The 19,539-nt window shown below is 39.9% G+C and overlaps 1 protein-coding gene across 5 annotated transcripts in view; it reads left to right on the top strand.

The window, feature by feature from the left end:
• LOC131234349 (delta(14)-sterol reductase) overlaps positions 1–19,539 on the top strand; it is an 88,257-nt gene that overhangs the window by 45,717 nt on the left and 23,001 nt on the right. For all 5 annotated transcript variants that reach the window (XM_058231164.1, XM_058231161.1, XM_058231162.1 and 2 more), the window contains 3 exons: positions 898–1,018; positions 1,114–1,160; positions 1,791–1,872. In XM_058231164.1, the coding sequence (XP_058087147.1) occupies positions 898–1,018; positions 1,114–1,160; positions 1,791–1,872 (250 nt within the window). The remainder of the gene's footprint in view (positions 1–897; positions 1,019–1,113; positions 1,161–1,790; positions 1,873–19,539) is intronic.

Below are 19,539 nucleotides of genomic sequence, written 5' to 3'. Positions count from 1 at the left end.
TGAGATGTTTGTTATTCCAACCAAAGTTACCATGGTGGACTTTCCCTCCTGTTGTTCCTGTGCTCCAATGTCCTTTTAATGTATTGACATGTGACTTGAAAATTGGTCACATTCGTTCTTAGTATAAATTGATGCTTTTCAATACCCTTGACTTGACTATGTTATTCTTTCCAAGGAGATTTTCACAAAACCTTAGCTTTACCAAAGCCATTATATTAATGAGGTTTGCTAGCCCCACATGCACCCTCCCTACAAGCACCTTTGCATGCAGCACACGTGTCATTTTGGCAACTGCCACATTCGTTCTTAGTATAAATTGATGCTTTTCAATACCATTGACTTGACTATGTTATTCTTTCCATGGAGCTTTTCACAAAACCTTAGCATTACCAAAGCCATTATATTAATGAGGTTTGCTAGCTAGCCCCACATGCACCCTCCCTACAAGCACCTTTGCATGCAGCACATGTGTCATTTTGGCAACTGCGTAGAACATCTAACCAGTGCATAAGGTAACCCCCAACCTTTATGATGAATGATGACCCCAGCAAGTCTAAAGATGACCATGTGCAAATATCATGCCGTTCAACTGATCAGTTGGGCCATCTCCATACTAAAATCATTGACGGTTTAGAAAACTGAAATGTCAATAGTCCACATTTAATGTACACATGATTTGCCTGATGAGTAGAATGTCCCAATTTTAGGGATTATAATTTTCACAGTTGGGGTCACCTTATTCAACTTTCAGATGTTTCAGACACTTCATGATTGGCATGTGTGGAGTGGTGCCTAGTGTAGAATCCTCTTCAAGGATTTCTTTCTTCTTCTTCTTTTTTTTTTTTTGGTACTCAATTGTATATTCTTCTAACAACAAAATTTGTTATCTTTCTGCAGATTTTTCTTTGTTAGAGCTGGAATGATGGGATGGCTATTAATCAATCTTTCTGTTTTAGCAAAAAGCATTCAAGTTGGCAACATGCACCGTTCGATGATCCTTTACCAGCTCTTTTCTGTGGTACTCTTTGATGTTTTAGTTCCATTATTTCAATTTTATGCAAGCATATGTCACCTGGAATAAATGATACTTCTCTTCTTCATCTCCATTTTCAGCTGTACATTCTGGACTATTTCTTTTACGAGGAGTACATGACCTCCACGTAAGCCTAGCACCTGCCTTTTATATTATCTGGACCTTTTGGTACTGTATCTTTTCTCTGTGTGACAGACCACACATTCTACTGAGTCGACACATGTATTTCAGGAGGAATTATACAATCAATGACCTTGCGATACTTCGGTTTTCAGTTTTCAGAAGTCAGGCCTATGGTACAGGGATCCAGACTGTTGGTCTGTTGCTGCACCCTGGATGGTCCATGGTCCAAAAAGTCTCTTGATGGAGCAATCCTAACTTTCAATGTGTGGCCTGAAAATATTCAGTTAAGAAGAGAAATACAGCAACCGTCCAGTTGGGCTGAAAATAGTCCCAAGATTGGTTTCTGGGATCTTAGCATGTGGTAGATTTTGGGGCATGGTCCACCCATGGTTGGACCCATTGGACCAATGGTCCAAAGTCACTGAACCATGGGCTCCACTTATGCAAACTGAAGACAGTATATTATTCATATTGTCAGTCAAACGATCATATAATTACTCTTATCTCAGTATTTGACTTTCTTTCGTTGCTGTTTGTTCCTTCTCTTTCCACTTGGCTGGTGAGGCAATATCTATTGTTTCATCAATGTTTTAGTTTCATACTGACCAGTTTGCCTGCATTTTACCTTTTACAGATGGGACATCATTGCAGAGAGGTTGGGCTTCATGTTGGTCTTTGGAGATCTAGTCTGGATTCCTTTCACCTTTAGTGTACAGGTATGTGTATATTTCTAGAATGTTTTTGCTCATTGTCTCTTTAGTTTGAATAAGGGTTGTTGTATGCGAAACGGGATCCAGTTGGCCTGTGTGGATGAAATTCTCATCCTCCCATATTTATGTCATACAAATGGTGTATATGTAAGATGGTCAAATCTGGTCACCCTACACAGCTCTCCAAATGGACCATTAGACAAAATGATCACAAGTAAATGAGACAATCCTAACCATGTAAATAATGTCAACAAAATTCAGTAAGGGCCTGTTTGTTTTTCCAATTTCCTATGAAATGCAAAATAATGAGCTATTATTTTCATTTCCAGGTGTTTGTTTAAACAAGAATTATGGCTCGTAAATCAAGAGTCAAAATCATTGGTAAATGTAGTAGGTAAAGTAAATTGTAATGTATTACATTTTCACACAATAAAATTACCATTTTTATAGTGATTTCTGGGTGAAACAAACAATGTAGTATAATCATCATTTTAGTCAAATGTAAGTGATTTCACCACAAAATTACAAGAATAAATAATCATTACCCATTTACAGCCGTTTAACGTTGTGATTGGGAAACCAAATATGCCCTAATTGAATTTTAGTTCTTTTAATACCTTTCTTTAGAATGGTTAGGATTTTCCTTTATTAATGTTTGGCATATGACCCATTGGATGAACAGTTCAGATCATTATACACATCCCATGTGTATGGTATAGAAAATGGGGGGAAATTTTTTTTACCACTCTGGGTGGACTGAATCTCTTCTCATTGAACTAATATTTCTGGATTATGCATGAATGTTATTATGGTCGAAAGTATTGTACTAATTAGAAAATGTGAACCCATGTTTGATGGATATTCAAAATGAGTTCTCTCATTTTTCTGATGCCGTCTGTAGCTGCTAAGGTTCTTTCTTCTCAATTAGGATAGAAAGAATTGCATGTGTTCTTATGTTTGTTGTACATAGAGGTTGACATATTTATTTCATCCAAGGTATTCCATAATGGTAATGGTGTAATAGCCACCACCATTACGGCCAAGGTATTCCATAATGGTAATGGTGTAATAGCCACCACCATTATGGCCTTTGTTTTCTTTTCTTTTTTCTTTTTGAAAAAAACCTGTTTCGACCCTATAACAGACCATTACAGAACTGTTGTAGGCCGTTTTTTTTTTTTTTTTTTTTCCGTAACAGCCATTACAGCCCTGTAATGCATAAAGGTTACCACCGTTACTGTTACGTAACTGTCATAATACCTTGGTTTTATCTCAGTTTACGAGAATGCAGATTACGTTCTAATATAACAGTAAGTTGAATTATGAATTGAGCAAAGACAACTTGTGATCGGGAGAGTTCTCATTGTGATGCTTGCAAGGGACATGGCATCGGATTTCAAATGGGTGTTTACTTCCATGTATGGGTTGAATAGAACTCGACAACAAATGGCTTTATGGGTGGAGCTGGATTAATCTCATGCAAGGTAGCAAGCCCCTTGTTGTGTGGGTGGAGACTTCAACATCATTAGATTCTCCCGTGAAAAATTCAATGGTCCAAGATTACAAGAAGTATGAGAGACTTTTTTAGATTGGCTCAAGAGGAAAGAAATGGTGGATCTTCCCCTGGGGGACGTGAAATTCACATGATCGAATGGACAAGATCGGTTGGAGTATGTCAAGATTAGATAGGTTCATGGTTTTGGACGATTGGTTTGAAATCTTCCAGCAGGTTCATCAATGGGGCCTATCGAGGCCTATATTCGGCTAGTACCCCATTTTACTGTCAGAGGCAAGGTACTCCATAATGGTAATGGTGGTTGTAACGGCCACCGCTGTTATCTTTATGATATGGGTCGTAATGGACACCATAATGTTCTCTTCTCTTATTGAACAAAAAAAAATAAAATCCAAAAAACTTGTATTTGCCCGTTATGTTGAAAAAATAAATAAATCCAAAAAACCTATATATGCTCTGTAACAGACCATTATGGGGTTGTTATGGCCTTTACAAGGGACTAACGGGCCGTTAATGACGGTTATAGTTCATTTTTTCCATAACGGCCGTTACGACCCTGTAATGTGTAACAGTTGCCACCGTTACCTTTTTGCAACGGTCTTTATGGCCCCGTAACGGCCTTTACGGCACACCATTGTCGGAGGAGGAAAATTGGGGCCCAAGACCTTTCTACTTTGAGCTTATGTGGCTTGAGGTCGAGGGTTTGCTTAGCAGGTGAAGGATTGACAAAAATCATTTTAGGCAGATAGTTGTGTAGGGTATAGATTATTAGTCAAGCAGTGTCTTAAAAAAGATAAGCTAAGGCATTGGTGCAAAGAGTTCTTCTGCCAAAGAGGAGGAAAAAGAGAATATCCTTCATACTATTTAGGTAACAGACTTTGTGGAAGGGGATTCGTTAGCAAAGGAGGAAAGGATTGATGGTCTTCAAGTATATCAATTACAAATGGGTACTAAAGGAAGAGGAAATTTAAGTGAAGGCAACGGTCAAGGGCGATGTAGCTCAAGGGGACAAAAACACTGAGTTCTTCCATAGTGTTGCTAGTGCTAGGGTATGATCAAACAAGATCCATAGTTTGTTGGTTCATAGGGTGAGAGTTTAGGATAAAAACCAACTGTGGTGAATTGTAAAATTCTACTTAAATCTCCTATTAGATGAGGGGTGGAAGCGGCTAAAGTTAGAAAATTTATCGTTTGCTCAAATTTTAGAGCTAGAGGCAAAAAAGTTAGAAAATGAAAGGGAAATTAAAGAGTCAGTGCATTCTTTCTAGGTCCGGATGGGTATTTTATGGCTTTCTTCAAGGTATTTTGGGAGGTGGTAAATGAGGGTTTAATGGAATTTTTTCATTAATTTGGTGAACGATGGAGACTTTTTGCGGTGTTGGGTGCATCCTTCATAACCCTAACTTCGAAGGAAGAGCCCAATTATTTTGATTGGAAGCCCACGTAAGATCTGGCTAAAATCCTAGCCTCCAGATCAAAGGAGTGTTGGGATCCATCATTTCTAAGGCTCAAGTAGCTTTTGTGTTTGGTAGGTAGATCCTCAATGAGGCTTTAGTAGCTCACAAATGCATATGTTCTTGGCATAAAGGAAGTATAGAGGGGATTTTGTTCAAATTAGATTTGGCAAAAGTATATGATCAAGTCAATTGGAACTTGATTACATGCTAGCTAGTTTGGGTTATGGTGAGAAGTCGAGGCGTTGCGTAAAGGAATGTGTTCGCTTAGCTAGATTCTTGATCCTACTGAATGGATCAACTAAAGGCTTCTTTAAGGCTTTGGGAGGGCTTAAACAGGTTATTCATTGTTTTCATTTTGGTTGGTTGTGGTAGTGAGGCGCTACATAGGATCTTGGAGAAGAGGGGTAGAGGTAGATCTTCATAAAATGGTTCCAAGTGGAGAGTTTTTCGCGCCGGATATGTCAACTCTAGTTTATGGATGATATGCTTTTATTGGCAATTCAAATATTAAGAGAATGGATATTTGAGGAAAACTCTTAGGTTGTTTGATGTGGTTTCGGGGTTGAAGATCAATATCCATAAGAGGAGTTATTGGGCACATAACTTTATTGGGCATATAACTTTAGATGAGGATGTCTGGGCCTTGATGGAGATTTTTAGAAAGTTGATAGTCTCTTGTCATCTTACCTTGGCCTTATATTTTGCATTTAGAAACATCTATGTGACAAGGTAATAGAAGGAATCAAAAGAAAGCTTTATAGATGGAAAAGCAGACATTTGTCTGTAGGAGGAAGATTAGTGCTAATTAAGGTAGTAATGTCAAATATGCCAATCTACTTGATGGCTTTGTTTCAATGCTCATCTTCGGTGGTGGGTAGTTTGGAGTGGATAATGTGTGATTTCCTTTGTGAAGGAGTGGGAGGTAAGCCATAAATTTCACTGCAAGGGAAGGAGATACAAAATCCAACATTTGTTGGTGGAGCCGACATTAGGGGAGCTAAAGGTTAATGATCAAGCTCTCCTAGGCAAAATGGTTGTGGATGTTTGGTTCGGAAGAGGCTAGCCTATGGTAAAAATGATAACAAGAAAATATGGAACTAGGTTAGGAGCATGGCTTGCTAAGGACTCTTCTCTTTGCAGAGCATCATCAACAAGGAAGGTGGTTATGAAATATGAACTTAAGAGTGTGGCAAGCAGATTCAAAGATTGGGTCGGATTTTGCTTGAGCACTGTCGCATCTGATTTTTGGAGGACATTTGGTTTGGGAAAAGACTGCTTGAAGAGGTATTCCCTTCCTTGGTTAGGTTAGCTTAGAATCGAGACACCCTACTTTTGCAAAGCGGTTCACTTGTCGGTAGCTCCACAGTTTGATCCCTATCTGTAGAAGGGATCTATTAGAGAGGAAGATAGGGTACTCATGATGGATAATTTTCAGAAGAGTAGTTTATCATCCCAGTGTTTGTGTCATTTGTTAAGGAAGTCTGGAAGAATATTTTTGGATTGTTCCAGGCAGTGTTTTAAATAACAAAGATATTGGCCGATTTATCCTACGATATAACTTGCATCCCACTTGTGTGATACGAAATGCATAGGTAGTGCCGCTATATCCCCTACCTATTCGATCTGGTGAGCATTTTCAATTTTCGATCCATTTTTGTTGTTGTAAATCACGTTAAATCAGTGTCAAATGGTTACAAATCTATCATTCTTCATGTTTTTCATGAAAATCATGGATTTGGAGCGATTTCAAGATTTGGGGGATAGGGGGAAAGTTACGGAAAATTGGGAAAAATCAAAATTTCTCAATTTCTCACAAATCAATTATAATCTTTGCATCCAAACACAAAATCAAACATGTAACCTGATATAGTGATTCTTCTTTTGCTTTGAATGTATTGCTTGTGTTTCCATGCATGTCTTCTTATGTTTATAAATTATATAAATATACTTTAAATATACTTGCATCAGTTTAGTTGGACAATGCATGTATTAGGACCCCATACAAAGGAATCCCCTATTATGTGCACTTTTTTTTTTTGTAATGTTTTGATTTCTAAGTGTATATTTATGTCTTTTTCAACAATCCCAGAAGTTTCCTTGAAAAATTCGACCAATTTCCCAATGTTCCCATGTTTCCCAACAACAGCGATACATTATGTGATACAACCAATAATCCCGTGCGATAACCGATATGTATCCGTATCCCAAGGGTGCACTATCAAACCAATATATACCTGCATTTCTATCAAACCTTCCTAAACTATAATAGGTAAACGGTTAATTAGCATGCGGTAAGCACTATCAAATCAATAGATACCTGCATTTCTACCAAGAGGGCCTTACTAGCTTCAAGTAAATGGGGATTTTTTGTTTGGCCACTTCATTTTGTTGAGAGTATGTGAACATGAGGTTTGATATTCAATACCATGCCCCTCTTTAGTATGCTTGAAATTCTGTAGAAATGTATTCTCCGCCATTATCATTGCGAAGTGTCAAGATGGTTGTCTGAAATTGGTTGCACATCCATTTGTGAAAGGCTTTAAAGTGATGAAAGACTTCTGTTTTGTTGTTCATGAGGTATCTCTCAATCATATGTGATGCATCGTCAATGAAAGATACAAAATAATGAGATCCAACATAAGCAGTTATAGGAGATGTCTAACCATTAGAATGTATTAATTAAATTATTTTTCAGAGAGGAAACAAACTATTATGATATTTTGAAAGTTCACATATTTCACTATTGGAAAGATGGCCAAACTGATAATGCCACACATGAAGTTCTTTATTCAAACTGAAGTAGTATGGCGAGAGCAAGTACGAGAGTCCAGAAGATATAATCCATATTCTTAATGACCATCACCAACCACCTTCTTCATCCTCGGGTCCTGAAAGATGAGTATGGAAAAGGTTACAGAATGGTTTAAAGACTTTGTGAGATTACTTATAGATAACGTGTTAGCAGAGATTGTGGGCATAAAACAATTGAGGACAAGGACAAGTTGGAAGAAATAGGGTAAACATTTTCCCTCTATGTTCGTAAAGGTGCCATCCACTACTTGCACTTTTTGACGACTAGTATGATCAATGGAAGAAAAGGATTTTTAATGTACTAGACATTATTAGTGGTTCAAGAGTTAATTTCCCAAAGGGCTATTGGTAGAAGAAAGTAACATGACAAGCAAAAGTTGTAGGTACCTATTTGCACAAGATTTGTGCTCGATAAAGGTTTAAAAGTAGTGTTTCGGTTGATATTTTCATGATTTGGATCTAGACTCATATTCAGTGCAGGGGACTTGAATGAGTCCACCAGTGGGATTGGAGTCACTAATACTATTAGTGGCTTGACTTTCAGTAGCTTTTACAGAAACATTATGGTCACCATGTGATGAGGACATTCGAGCACCACACTAGAGGAGGGCTGAGCTAGTCTCCTTATGGCTAGACGACCATTACATGGGGCCCATTTGGCCCAGTACACATTCCTAGCCACATTGAAGACCCCACTTGCATGTTCGTGTATCTTTGAAGACCTTACACTGGAAAGATGCACGTGGGTTGCATATAGGAGTTTGATGGACACATCAGACCGTTGGATTAGGTGGACACAATGATTGGACTGTTAGATCATCATCATTGGACATCTTGATCATGGACCCCCATGGGCCATGAAATAGTTTAGTTGTTTAGATTGTTTACATGCTTGTTATTTTTGGTATACCTTATATTTGTGTTGAGATTAGGGAGTTAGGAGCAACTTTTAATTTATTAAGCGTCTTTATGTTGAGAATCTTATTTGAGAGCGTCTTTTTGTAAAAGGTCTTTTCTGAGACTATAAAAGAGAAAGATGGGTGTGTGAAGCCCTAATGCCATTACTTAGAAAAAAAAAGCTTTGTGTTTTCTCTTCTTCATGTGATTTGAAGAAATACTCCATGTGATTTAGAGCTTGGGTGTAGTGTGATTCCATTCCTATTTAACGGAGGTGCAAGGCTTTCATCTATCATCTTCGTTCTCTCTTCCCCCAGGTATTCAAAATCTGTTATGTAACGGTAACGGTCGTAACGGCCACTACAGAAAAAACGGCCCGTAATGGCCTCGTAACAGTCCTGTAACAAATTTTATTTTTTTTATTTTCAAAAAAAAAAAAAAGAGCAGTAACGGTCGATACGGGGGCCGTAACGGCCGATATGGCCCATATCATAACGGTAACTGTGGTGGCCATTACGACCATCATTACCATTTTGGAACACCTTGGTTTTTCCTATGTTTCCTCGCATTTCTAGTTATCAGGAATATTATCGGTGATATCGATATTGTTTTCGTATCCTTGGCCAATGAAACTTGTAGCGATACCGATACTTCGAACACTGCTTAGGCTAAAAAATGGCTTCCTCCATCACCTTTTTTATGTTGCTTATCTTTCAAAAGAAGAGCAAGACTTGTTTCATGCGATTTGGAACAAAGATCGGTGTGATGCTCTTCTTCAAGCATGGATGTGCAATGCTTCCAACTATCAACCATTGATTTTTCCTTCTCCATTCAAGGAATTTTGTGGAGATTTCATCTTCTTCTTATTCCAAACCTCCAATAGCCTTCCAAAACCCCTTCTTTGCTTTCCCTTTGACCTTCCTCATCACCCCATCCACTACGGACCAAAACCTAGCCACCCAAGCCTCACACGTGTGACCGTACGACCACATGTGTGGATCCCGTGGGCTGGTCCGTACGGCCACCCTCTCCCCCTTTTGTTTTCCTTTTGATTCCACATCAAAACCCTCTTAATCCTAGACCTAAACCCTAACCCTAAGTTCCCAAATTCCCCAAACGCTAAAACCTTAATTCCCTTAATTCACTTCAATTCGCTAACACCCAATCATCCAAACCTGAATTCCTTTTAATTACAACCCAAATTCCCAAAATTTTCTCATCCAATTGGAACAATTAAGCCGTAATTTCATTTTCCCCCCAAATTTCCCTAACCCTAGACTTACCCTTATCTTGATTTAGCAAACACTAGATAGTATTAGGTTTTCCTCCTTGAATTAGGCCTAACCCTATTATATTTGGATGTCCCTACATCCATTAGATCCTAGTTTTCTATATTTAATGATTGTGTAGGACGATGCTTGACAACTTATCCTTGAACTATGTATGAATTCTTCTTAGAATCTTGAGATTTGTGGTGATGTTAGCATGATTTATAATTTTTATTAATTAATTTAATTTTGCTCATTGATCTCGCTCATTATTTGGTATCACAGCCTAGGTTTAGCATATGATTTTTGTGTTGCACTTAGGTTAAGAGTCACATCTAGGGTTGGTAGAGCATACATTGTATGTAGAATCTAGGTTTATCTTGCTGAATTTTGTTCCTAGTTTGGAATATCCCATTGTTGAATTTTCAGCTAGTGTTCTCCACATTACCATTGCTGAATTTTCAGTGTAGTAATCTCAGGTTGTCACCTTGCTGAATTTTCAATTTGTAATTTTCACACTCTTGCTGAATTTTCAGCTTGGTACTCTTAGATTGCCAACCTGCTGAATTTTCAGCATAGTACTTCAGGTTAACGGCTTGCTGAATTTTCAGATTAGTTTCTGTTGTATGTCCAATTTGATCTCCAGGTTGGTTTTTATCTTTATCATAACATTACCCTAGGGTTTAGGTTTTCCCTTTTAGAGTTTCCTTGCGTATGCCCACTCGTTCAGGATGTGGTTTTGGTCTATATCCCATTATGAATGTAGAGCAGATTGCCAATGCCCTTAACGTTATCAACCACCGTTTGACAGCCATTGAAGCGTACGATAGGACCACCACTACTCAATTGGCTGTGACCAATCCCGCGTCAATCAGCTTGAGGTCTTCCTTCAGGTGAATCTCGGCATTGGGGAAGATGTTCAATCACAAGCTGAGGATCAAGTTGATAGGTGAGGACGTGGTCGTGGCTAAGGCGTTGGCTGTGGATGAGCACCAGTGCTACCGCAACGTGAGAAACATTATGACCGTCATGACCCAGACGCTCAAGCCATGAAGAGTGTGGAAGTTGAGGCTCCTAGTTTTGATGGTTGCTTGGATCTAAAGGCATTCCTTGACAGGATGACTGACATGGACCACTATTTTGAGTGGTACGATATGTCTAATGACCATCTGTTGAGATTTGCCAAGATGAAGCTGGTAGACCAGACCAAACTTTTTTGGACCAACATGGAGCGTAAGATTGAGAGTGGAGAACCCTTAGTTGCGCACTGGGTTGAGATGAAAGAAGTGCTTAAGGAAAAGTATCTCCCTCTCTCTTACTGCCAGAGGCTCCTGGACTAGTGGTAGGTCATGCGTCAGGGTTCTATGATTGTGTCTGATTACATCGCCAAGTTTTAGGAATATATTGTGCGATTTAACATTGAGGAGGACTCGATGATCACGCTGTCCAGATTTAGGACGGGCCTCCGATTTAAGATCCACTGAGAACTTTTGTCTTGTGACATTGGCACCTTGGAGCACATGTACCAAGTGGTGCAAGACATCAAGCACTATCTCAAAACACCAGTTGGGATGTGATTTGACTCTCGGGATTCAAGTGTCATTGTTAACAACCCCAAGTGTAGGGTCGCAATGTAGTAATAATTTCGGTAAGGCCGAGGTCGAATCCACAGGGACTGAACCTTGTACGTATTCTGAAAGTAACTAGAACTAGAACTAGAAGAAGATGTAATCTAAATCAGTAGAATTTAAGGGAATAATTGTGGACTGTTTAACTAAAACTTGTAAATTTCAAAGGTGGGAAACTAGGGTTTCCAAGGATCCACTTGTAGAGATCAGGGAGATCTATGCTTGATTCAAAAACCGCAACTGGAATCAGAGTCCCATCTTCATCCAATTGGAAGATATCTCATTAAAACTCAAATCTGAACTTCTTTTCATCTAGTTCTCAATGGATTAGAGGTATGAGGACTAGAATTGATTCCATCACAAAACCATGTCCATGAGACAAAGCAAACAACAGAATTTACCAATCCACAACCAATCTGAGAGAATTATGAACGTTAGAAAGGGTTCTATCATCCAACCATGCCCAGGGGACGATGGTGAACAACAGGGTTCCCAAGTTCACAATCCCTATAATGAAAAGAACATACTCGAAGCTATCGCAGATCTATTGTAATTTAAGTCACAACAAACCATTAAAAACTAAAAGCATTTCTTATAATCAAACTAAATTCAAAGACAGTTCAACTTAACATGAATTAAAGCCATAGAAACGATCCCATCACACTACAAGCTTCACCTCTTAGCCCTAGCTAAGAGGTTTAGCCAACCACAAACATGATTAACTAGAATCTCTCAAACAAAAGCATCAAAAGAAGAAAACTAAAGAGGGAAGAAAAACCCCTTGGGTGGCTGTCCGCTCCTCTCTCTCTCTCTCTCTCTCTCTCTCTCTCTCGTCCGTTTCTTCTTTGCTTCACACGTCCACGGCTGATTGTCCTTCTCTCCTTTCTCTCTCCTTTTATAGATAAGAGGTAAGTCGGCTGGAGTGGAGAAGGGCGGTGGAGTGTTTACGCAGCAACAGTCTTTCGCACCTTGCGCAGCGAGAACGCAAACAGTCTTGCGTTTGGATGATAGTTTGGGATGGCCGATCGTCTTGAACTTGGTTCCGTCTTCATGGATGGGGTTGGCCCCACCTTTTGTAGCTTGTGGACGGTCCAGATCATGGATCCGGCCGTGTCCATGATCGCACTACAGCTCGTAAAAACCGGGCGATTTCCGGACGTGCGTTGCGTAATGAATTACGCAGTTGTAGTCGGTGGCGTCAGTGGGGCCCATGATCGACGCCGGTGAGGAAATCCACTCCGTCCATTAGATTCCTCTCGAAATTTCAGTCAGGAATGGACGCTTTTACTCGAGTTTGGTGTGGCCCAAGGGATCAAATCTTCCTGCCGTTCATCCTGTGTTTGAAGTGGTATTCATGTGTGCACGTGCATGGCGGTAGATGGACACCATGGTTGAGGTCGGTTCCACCGTTTGGTTCGAATGGACAGTCCGGATCAACCATTGGGATGATGGTGGTGGGCCACTCATCATCTCAGTGTCCTTGGATGCGGACGCTGGACTTGAATCCGGGTGGGAGTCGGGTTAGCGCACGCTGATCGACTCCCATGGTTCGGTGTAATGCGCGCTCACATGCACTGTGTGCGCACGCAACCCAAGGTGGGGCCTATCGTGATACTCATGAGAAATCTACTCCAACCATATGTTTTCTCATCTAATTTAAGGGGTTGAGACCAAAATTAATGCATATCCAAAGATCAGGTGGGCCCCAAATCGATGATTTATGGCGGATCTTCTCGTTAGACCACTTCCACAAAGATTCAAGGGCTGAAATTTTACGTGTACGGTTACTTTATGATCCTCAGGCCAAATATGAAGTTTCATGCCGAACGGATGGTGGGAACCCTGTGATCTTGCATTCAGGACGATTTTCAGGCGTCTTTATCTTCAATCACTTGATTTTCTTGGATCTTTGGCGTGTGAATTCTTCAATCTCTGTCTCCTAAGATCCGTTCCTTGCCTTGGTGATTCCTGAGCATCAAATCTAAGCTTTTAGTACCTTTTTCAATCCAAGCTCTTAAATTCACCTTGCAACAAAAACATGATTAAAATAGAACATTTAAGCATTATCTTGTACGAAAAACCAAGTAATAACTAGGGTCTAATATGCAATATTTAACCCTCAACAGTCATGACTATTCCTCAAGGGACTAAGTCTAATGTGGGGAGTCAATCCAAGCCCTAAGTTGGTTCCCAATCCAATCCTAAAGATGTTGAAGGAAAGGGAGTAGCAAGTGCTAGCTCTAGGGAAGTGACCTAACGCGATGCTTTAATTGCTACAATTTAGTTCATTATGCAGAGAGAAACAAGGCCCTAGTGATTGGTGAAGGTGAGAATGAGAGAGATGAACTGGGCGACTATGAAGAAGTTTATTAGCCCAATGTCATTGGTGCTAGTGACGAAGAGGTAGAGGAAGATGAGACCACACCACTTGTAGTATTTAGGTGTGCCTTGACCAATGCTAAGTTGACCGATGACTGGCGTCAGACTACAATTTTTTACACCTATGCAAAATGTGAGAAAAAGAATTGTAAGGTGACAGTCGATATTGGTAACTGTGCAAATGTGGTCTCCACTGGCACTTTATCTCATTTGGGTTTCAAACCCAAACCTCGACCTCAACCCTTTAGAGTTTTGGGGGTTGACACATCTTCCATACTCGTTACCTAGCGATGTCTTGTCCCTGTTCATTTCGAATCCTATTCAGACTTGTTGTGGTGTGACGTTCTGTCTATGTATGTTGGCCACATCATTTTGGGGCGGCCTTGTTTATTTGATGTGATGATATATGGCCGCTCAAATATGTGATCATTCATGCATCAGGGCAAGAAGATCACTTTAGTTCCTCTCCCACCAAAAAGCAATGCGGAGAAGAAAGCCGAGGGGAAGTCGAGTAACTTAAGGGATACAAGGAAATCCCAACCTAAGTCTCTTCATGTTATAAACGCCATGGAGTTTGAGAGAGACTAAGGTAGATTCAATGGTGTATGCCTTAGTGGCTAGAGAAGTTACATTGAAGTTAGTGTAAAGGGACCCCCTGAGGTGATTCTGATTCTGGATGAGTTTCACGTTATATTCCTAGATGACCTACCAGATGAGCCTTCACCTATGAGGGACATCCAATATGCCATTGATTTTGTCCCTGGGGCGACCCTACCAAACCTTCCTTACTATCGAATGAACCCTAAAGAACATGTAGAGTTGAAGAAGCAGGCTGATGAGCTCCTTAGGAAGGGTTTCATTCAGGAGAGTTTGAGTTCGTGCACTGTGCTAGCTCTCCTTAAACCCAAGAAAGACGGCACGTGGCGCATGTGTGTGGACAGTAGAGCCATCAATAAGATCATGGTCAAGTACCGATTTTCATACTGTGTCTTGACGATATGCTAGATATGATAGCGGGTGCCACCATCTTTTCAAAAATTGACCTCAAGAGCGGATATTACCAGATAGGTATTTGCCCAGGAGATGAATGGAAGACAACCTTCAAGATGAAAGATGGTCTATATGAGTGGCTAGTCATGCCCTTTGGCTTGACCAATGCTCTGAGCACATTTATGAGAGTAATGACCTAGGTGTTGAGACCCTTTATGGGTAACTTCCTTGTGTATTTCGACGATATTCTTATCTATAACACATCAAAGGAACAACATCTCCACCATCTAAGGGAAGTTTGTGAAGTCCTCGGAATTGAAAAGCTTTATGCCAACCTTAAGAAGTGCACATTCATGTTAAATAACGTTATTTTCTTAGGGTTCATAGTATCATTTGAGGGCATGAAAGCGGACCTTAAAAAGGTTAGGGCCATAGTAGAGTGGCCTGAACTGCGCAATATTCACGAGGTGCAGAGCTTACACAACTTAATAACTTTCTATAGGTGGTTCATTCGAGGGTTAAGTTCCATCATGACTCCCATTACTAACTGCATAAAGAGAGAGGAGTTCACATAGACTAAAGCAACCTCTAGAGCATTCAAAGAGATAAAGGGCAAAATGAGTGAAGCTCCTGTCATGTGCCTTCCGGACTTTTTTAAAATCTTTGAAGTTGCCTGTGACACATCTAGTATAGGTATAGGTGGAGTGCTTAGTCAAGAAGGGCACCCCGTTGCTTACTTTAGTGAGAAGTTAAATGAAGCAAAGCAATGGTATTCTACCTATGACAATGAGTTCTATGTGGTCGTTTAGTTCTTGGGCCATTGGTGTCATTATTTATTACCGCAATAATTTGTCATGTTTTCTGATCATGAGGCCTTACGTTACTTTAATTCCCAAAGAAACTAAACCCTAGGCATGCTAATGAGTTCAATTTATTCAGGAATATTCTTTCGTTCTCAAACATAAGGCCAGGGTCGAGAACAACCTTGCCAATGCCCTTAGTCGTCATGTGGCGCTACTTGCTGAGTGTGAAATATTGCATATTGCCCCCTTATTGTGCATTGGGTTTATAAGCATAAGTGTGCTTAATTGATCTAATTACATATGTTTTGCTGTGTGATGTGATTTGGAGAGCTAAGATGAAAAGGATGATTAAAACAATGATTTAATGCTTGAAGAATGACCAAGTGGAGAGTTAGATTTATGGAGGACAACATTGGAGAATTTAACTACCAAAGATCTAAGAAAACCAAGCATTAAAGATGGAGAAAAGTTTGGAAAATCACACAGTTCAATAATAGAAATAACAAACTGTTCGGTCCCACCTGAGGTTGGTTTGGTGAGATTGAAAGTACAAAAAACAGTCCAGCAACAAACAGTGAAATTCGGCTTGACAGTCGGTGCGACTGAAGTGTTGTTTGGTCCCACCGAAGGAGGGTTTAGTGCGACCTGAGGGAGATAGAGTACATAAGACTTTTGAGGAAATTCGGTTGGAGCCGAGAGACAAATTCGGTGCGACCGAAGCGTAAAAAAAGTGCGAAAATTTGAAGTTGGTCCAAATTCGGTGTGAGTTTTTCTTATTTAAGGGGGTGATTTACGCTCTTATAGATACGAATTAGGGTTTGGGAGAGAGCAAGGAGTTACAGAGCTTTTGCGTAGTCATTCTTTTTCTCTAATATTTCAGTTCTAAGTTCTTTTTTATGTTTTCGTTTGAGTTTAGTTCGACTATGACAATGTTTGGCTAAATCTTTTAGATAGCGCTAAGAGGTGAGGCTTGTAGTTATTTTTGATATTATAATTTACTTCGATTCAAGTTACTTGATTTGAAGAAAGTTTTTTTTTTTTTGTTTATTTTGATCTAATGTCGACTCCGGGCACTTTGTATGCTTAGGAAGGCTAAGATTGTTTGCTTCTCTTTTGCAAGGGATTGATATGTAAAATTCATTGATCTATCATAGACTATGGGCATGATAGATACTTTGAATTCCTATGATCAATAACTTGGTGCTTCATGTGGGAACTAAATTAATTGAAGTTCAGATCTATTTCTGTTTAAGAATTATGAATTAACTGCTCTATTATCCGGCTGGATAGGATAAGACTTTGATTTCAATTGAGTTTTCTAATTGAATCAAGTGAATTAGGCATTGAGAATGGCTAGAAGTGGATCCTTGGCGCTTTAACATTTTATTTTATTGATTTCTTCCTTAAGTTACTTAGATATTCACCATTATTTCTTCTAATTCTAGGTTTAGTTCTAGTTCTAAAGTGTTTTTGAGAATGCATAAATATAAGTTCCTGTGGATTTGATCTTAGCCTCATCGAGTTAAAACTACATCGCAGCCCTGCACTTGGGGTTGTCATCCGTTCGGATCTATCATTACTCTAGAGTATGAGTGTAGAAGTGACTAGGTTTGAGGGGTTTGAGTAGCTGAAAGAAGAGTATCATATATGCCCAGACTTTGATGAGTTGTACACGCCATTACGAGATAGTCAATCGAGTGACAGCTGCGGGTTTGTCATCACTGATGATTTCCTATTTAAATATGACAGTTTTTGCATTCCCCATACTTCCCTCCATGATTTCCTAGTTTGGGAACTTCATGCAGGAGGAATAGCTGGTCATTTGGGGAGAGATAAGACCATTGCCCTTGTGAATGATAGATTTTATTGGCCAAGTCTCAATCGAGATGTAGCCAAGATCATTGGGCAATGTGGACTTGTTAACTGGCGAAGCAGAGAAAACAAAATACGGGATTGTATACGCCTTTGTCTATGCCATATGCTTCGTGGCAGGACATTAGTATGGATTTCTTGTTGGGCTTACCAAAAACTATCAAGAAACACAATTCCATCTTTGCGGTTGTGGACCGTTTTTTCCAAAATGGCCCATTTCTTTCCGTGCTCAAAAAACGTCGGATGCTCCCAATGTTGTTAAACTTTTCTTTGGGGAGGTGGTATGTTTACATGGTCTACCAAAGACCATAGTGTCTGATCGTGATGTACGCTTTATGAGCTATTTTTGGAAGACACTATGGCACATGATGGGGACAAGGCTTCAATTCTCATCTATTATCCCTAGACAGACGGCCAGATTGAGGTCGTTAATAGGAAGTCTTTGAAATCTGCTTAGGTGCCTTGTGGGAGATCACATTAGAACTTGAGATACCGTTTTGCCTATAGCCGAATTAGCATATAATAGTTCCATTAATAGGTCCATAGGCATGAGTCCTTTTGAGGTTGTGCATGGGTACAAACGTAGGAAACCTGTAGATCTCATACCTATGTTTGTGTCCCACAGGCCATCAAAGTTAGCACATGAGTTTGCACGTCATATACATGAGTTGCATATTGAGATCAGGAAGATGATTAATTTAAGTAATGAAAAATACAAAACGCTTGTTGATTCTCATCGCAAATTCCAGGAATTCCAAGTAAGCAATTATGTCATGGTTCGTATGAGGCCCGAATGGTTTCCACAGGGAGTTGTCAAAAAGTTGCAAGTGTGTAGTGCAGGACCATACAAAATACTAAAGAAATTGGGTCCTAATACATATGTAGTAGACCTTCCACCTACCATGGGAATTACCTCTACTTTTAATGTGGAAGATCTAGTACGATATAAGGGTCTTGCTACTTCGCCTTATGATCAATTTTCAAACCCTCCCACAGACTGTGACAAACAATGACCCAGTCCCTAACCTATGGCCTCTACCTGTTCCATAATCCCAGCCTTTGGCACACTTGCCCTCCTTGCCTACTCGAAGTGAACAAGTTGAAGATATACTATATACACAAAAGGTTTCCACTTGCCAGGGGGGATTTCAGAAATTCCTCGTCAAGTGGAAGAACAGACCGATTTCGAATAGCATGTGGATTACAGAGGCAGCGCTGCAGACTTTACACCCAAACATACTTGAACGTTACCGGAGTTTTTGTCTGCTAGAGGCGAACTCTTCTTAGCCAAGGGGAGTTGATGAGGACATTACATCATGCACGCCTGCGGCTAGGGGGTGACCTCCCTTTAATGGTGGAATTTCTCTAAAAAAAAACTATAAAAGCTCTTTTTTTCTTCTTCACGTGATGTGGAGACTTCTTCCATGCAATTTGGAATGAAGGTTGGTGCGATGCACTTCTTTAACCACAGAAGTGCGAGGCTTCCAATTATCAGCCACTGATTTTTTCTTCTCCATTCGAGGTATTGTGTTGAGATTTCTTCTTCTTGTTCTAGACCTCCAATAGCCTTCCAAAACCCCTTCTTTGCTTTTCCCTTGACCTTCCCCATCACCCCTTCCATTACGGATCAAACCCTAGCCACCCAAGCCTCACATGTGTGACCATAAAGCCACATGTGTGTACCCTGCGGGCTGGTTTATACAGCCACCCTCTTTCCCTTTTGATTTCCTTTTGATTCCCCTTCAAAATGCTCTTATCCTATACCTAAACCCTAACCCTAACCCTAAGTTCCCAAATTCCCCAAACCCTAATTCCCTTAATTCACTTCAATTTCCTAACACCCAATCATCCAAACCCTAATTCCTTTTAATTACAACCCAAATCCCCAAAATTTTCTCATCCAATTGGAACAATTAAGCTGTAATTTCATTCTTCCCCAAATTTCCCTAACCCTAGATTTACCCTTGTCTTGATTTAGCAAGCCCTAGATAGTATTAGGTTTCCTCCTTGTATATCCCTACATCTTTTAGATCCCAATTTTCTGTATTTAAT

This window comes from Magnolia sinica, chromosome 19 (assembly GCF_029962835.1).
Source record: "Magnolia sinica isolate HGM2019 chromosome 19, MsV1, whole genome shotgun sequence".
NCBI classification, from domain to species: Eukaryota; Viridiplantae; Streptophyta; class Magnoliopsida; order Magnoliales; family Magnoliaceae; genus Magnolia; species Magnolia sinica.
The sequence above is the reverse complement of the archived record's forward strand: the minus strand, read 5'-3'. Positions and strand labels throughout refer to the sequence as shown.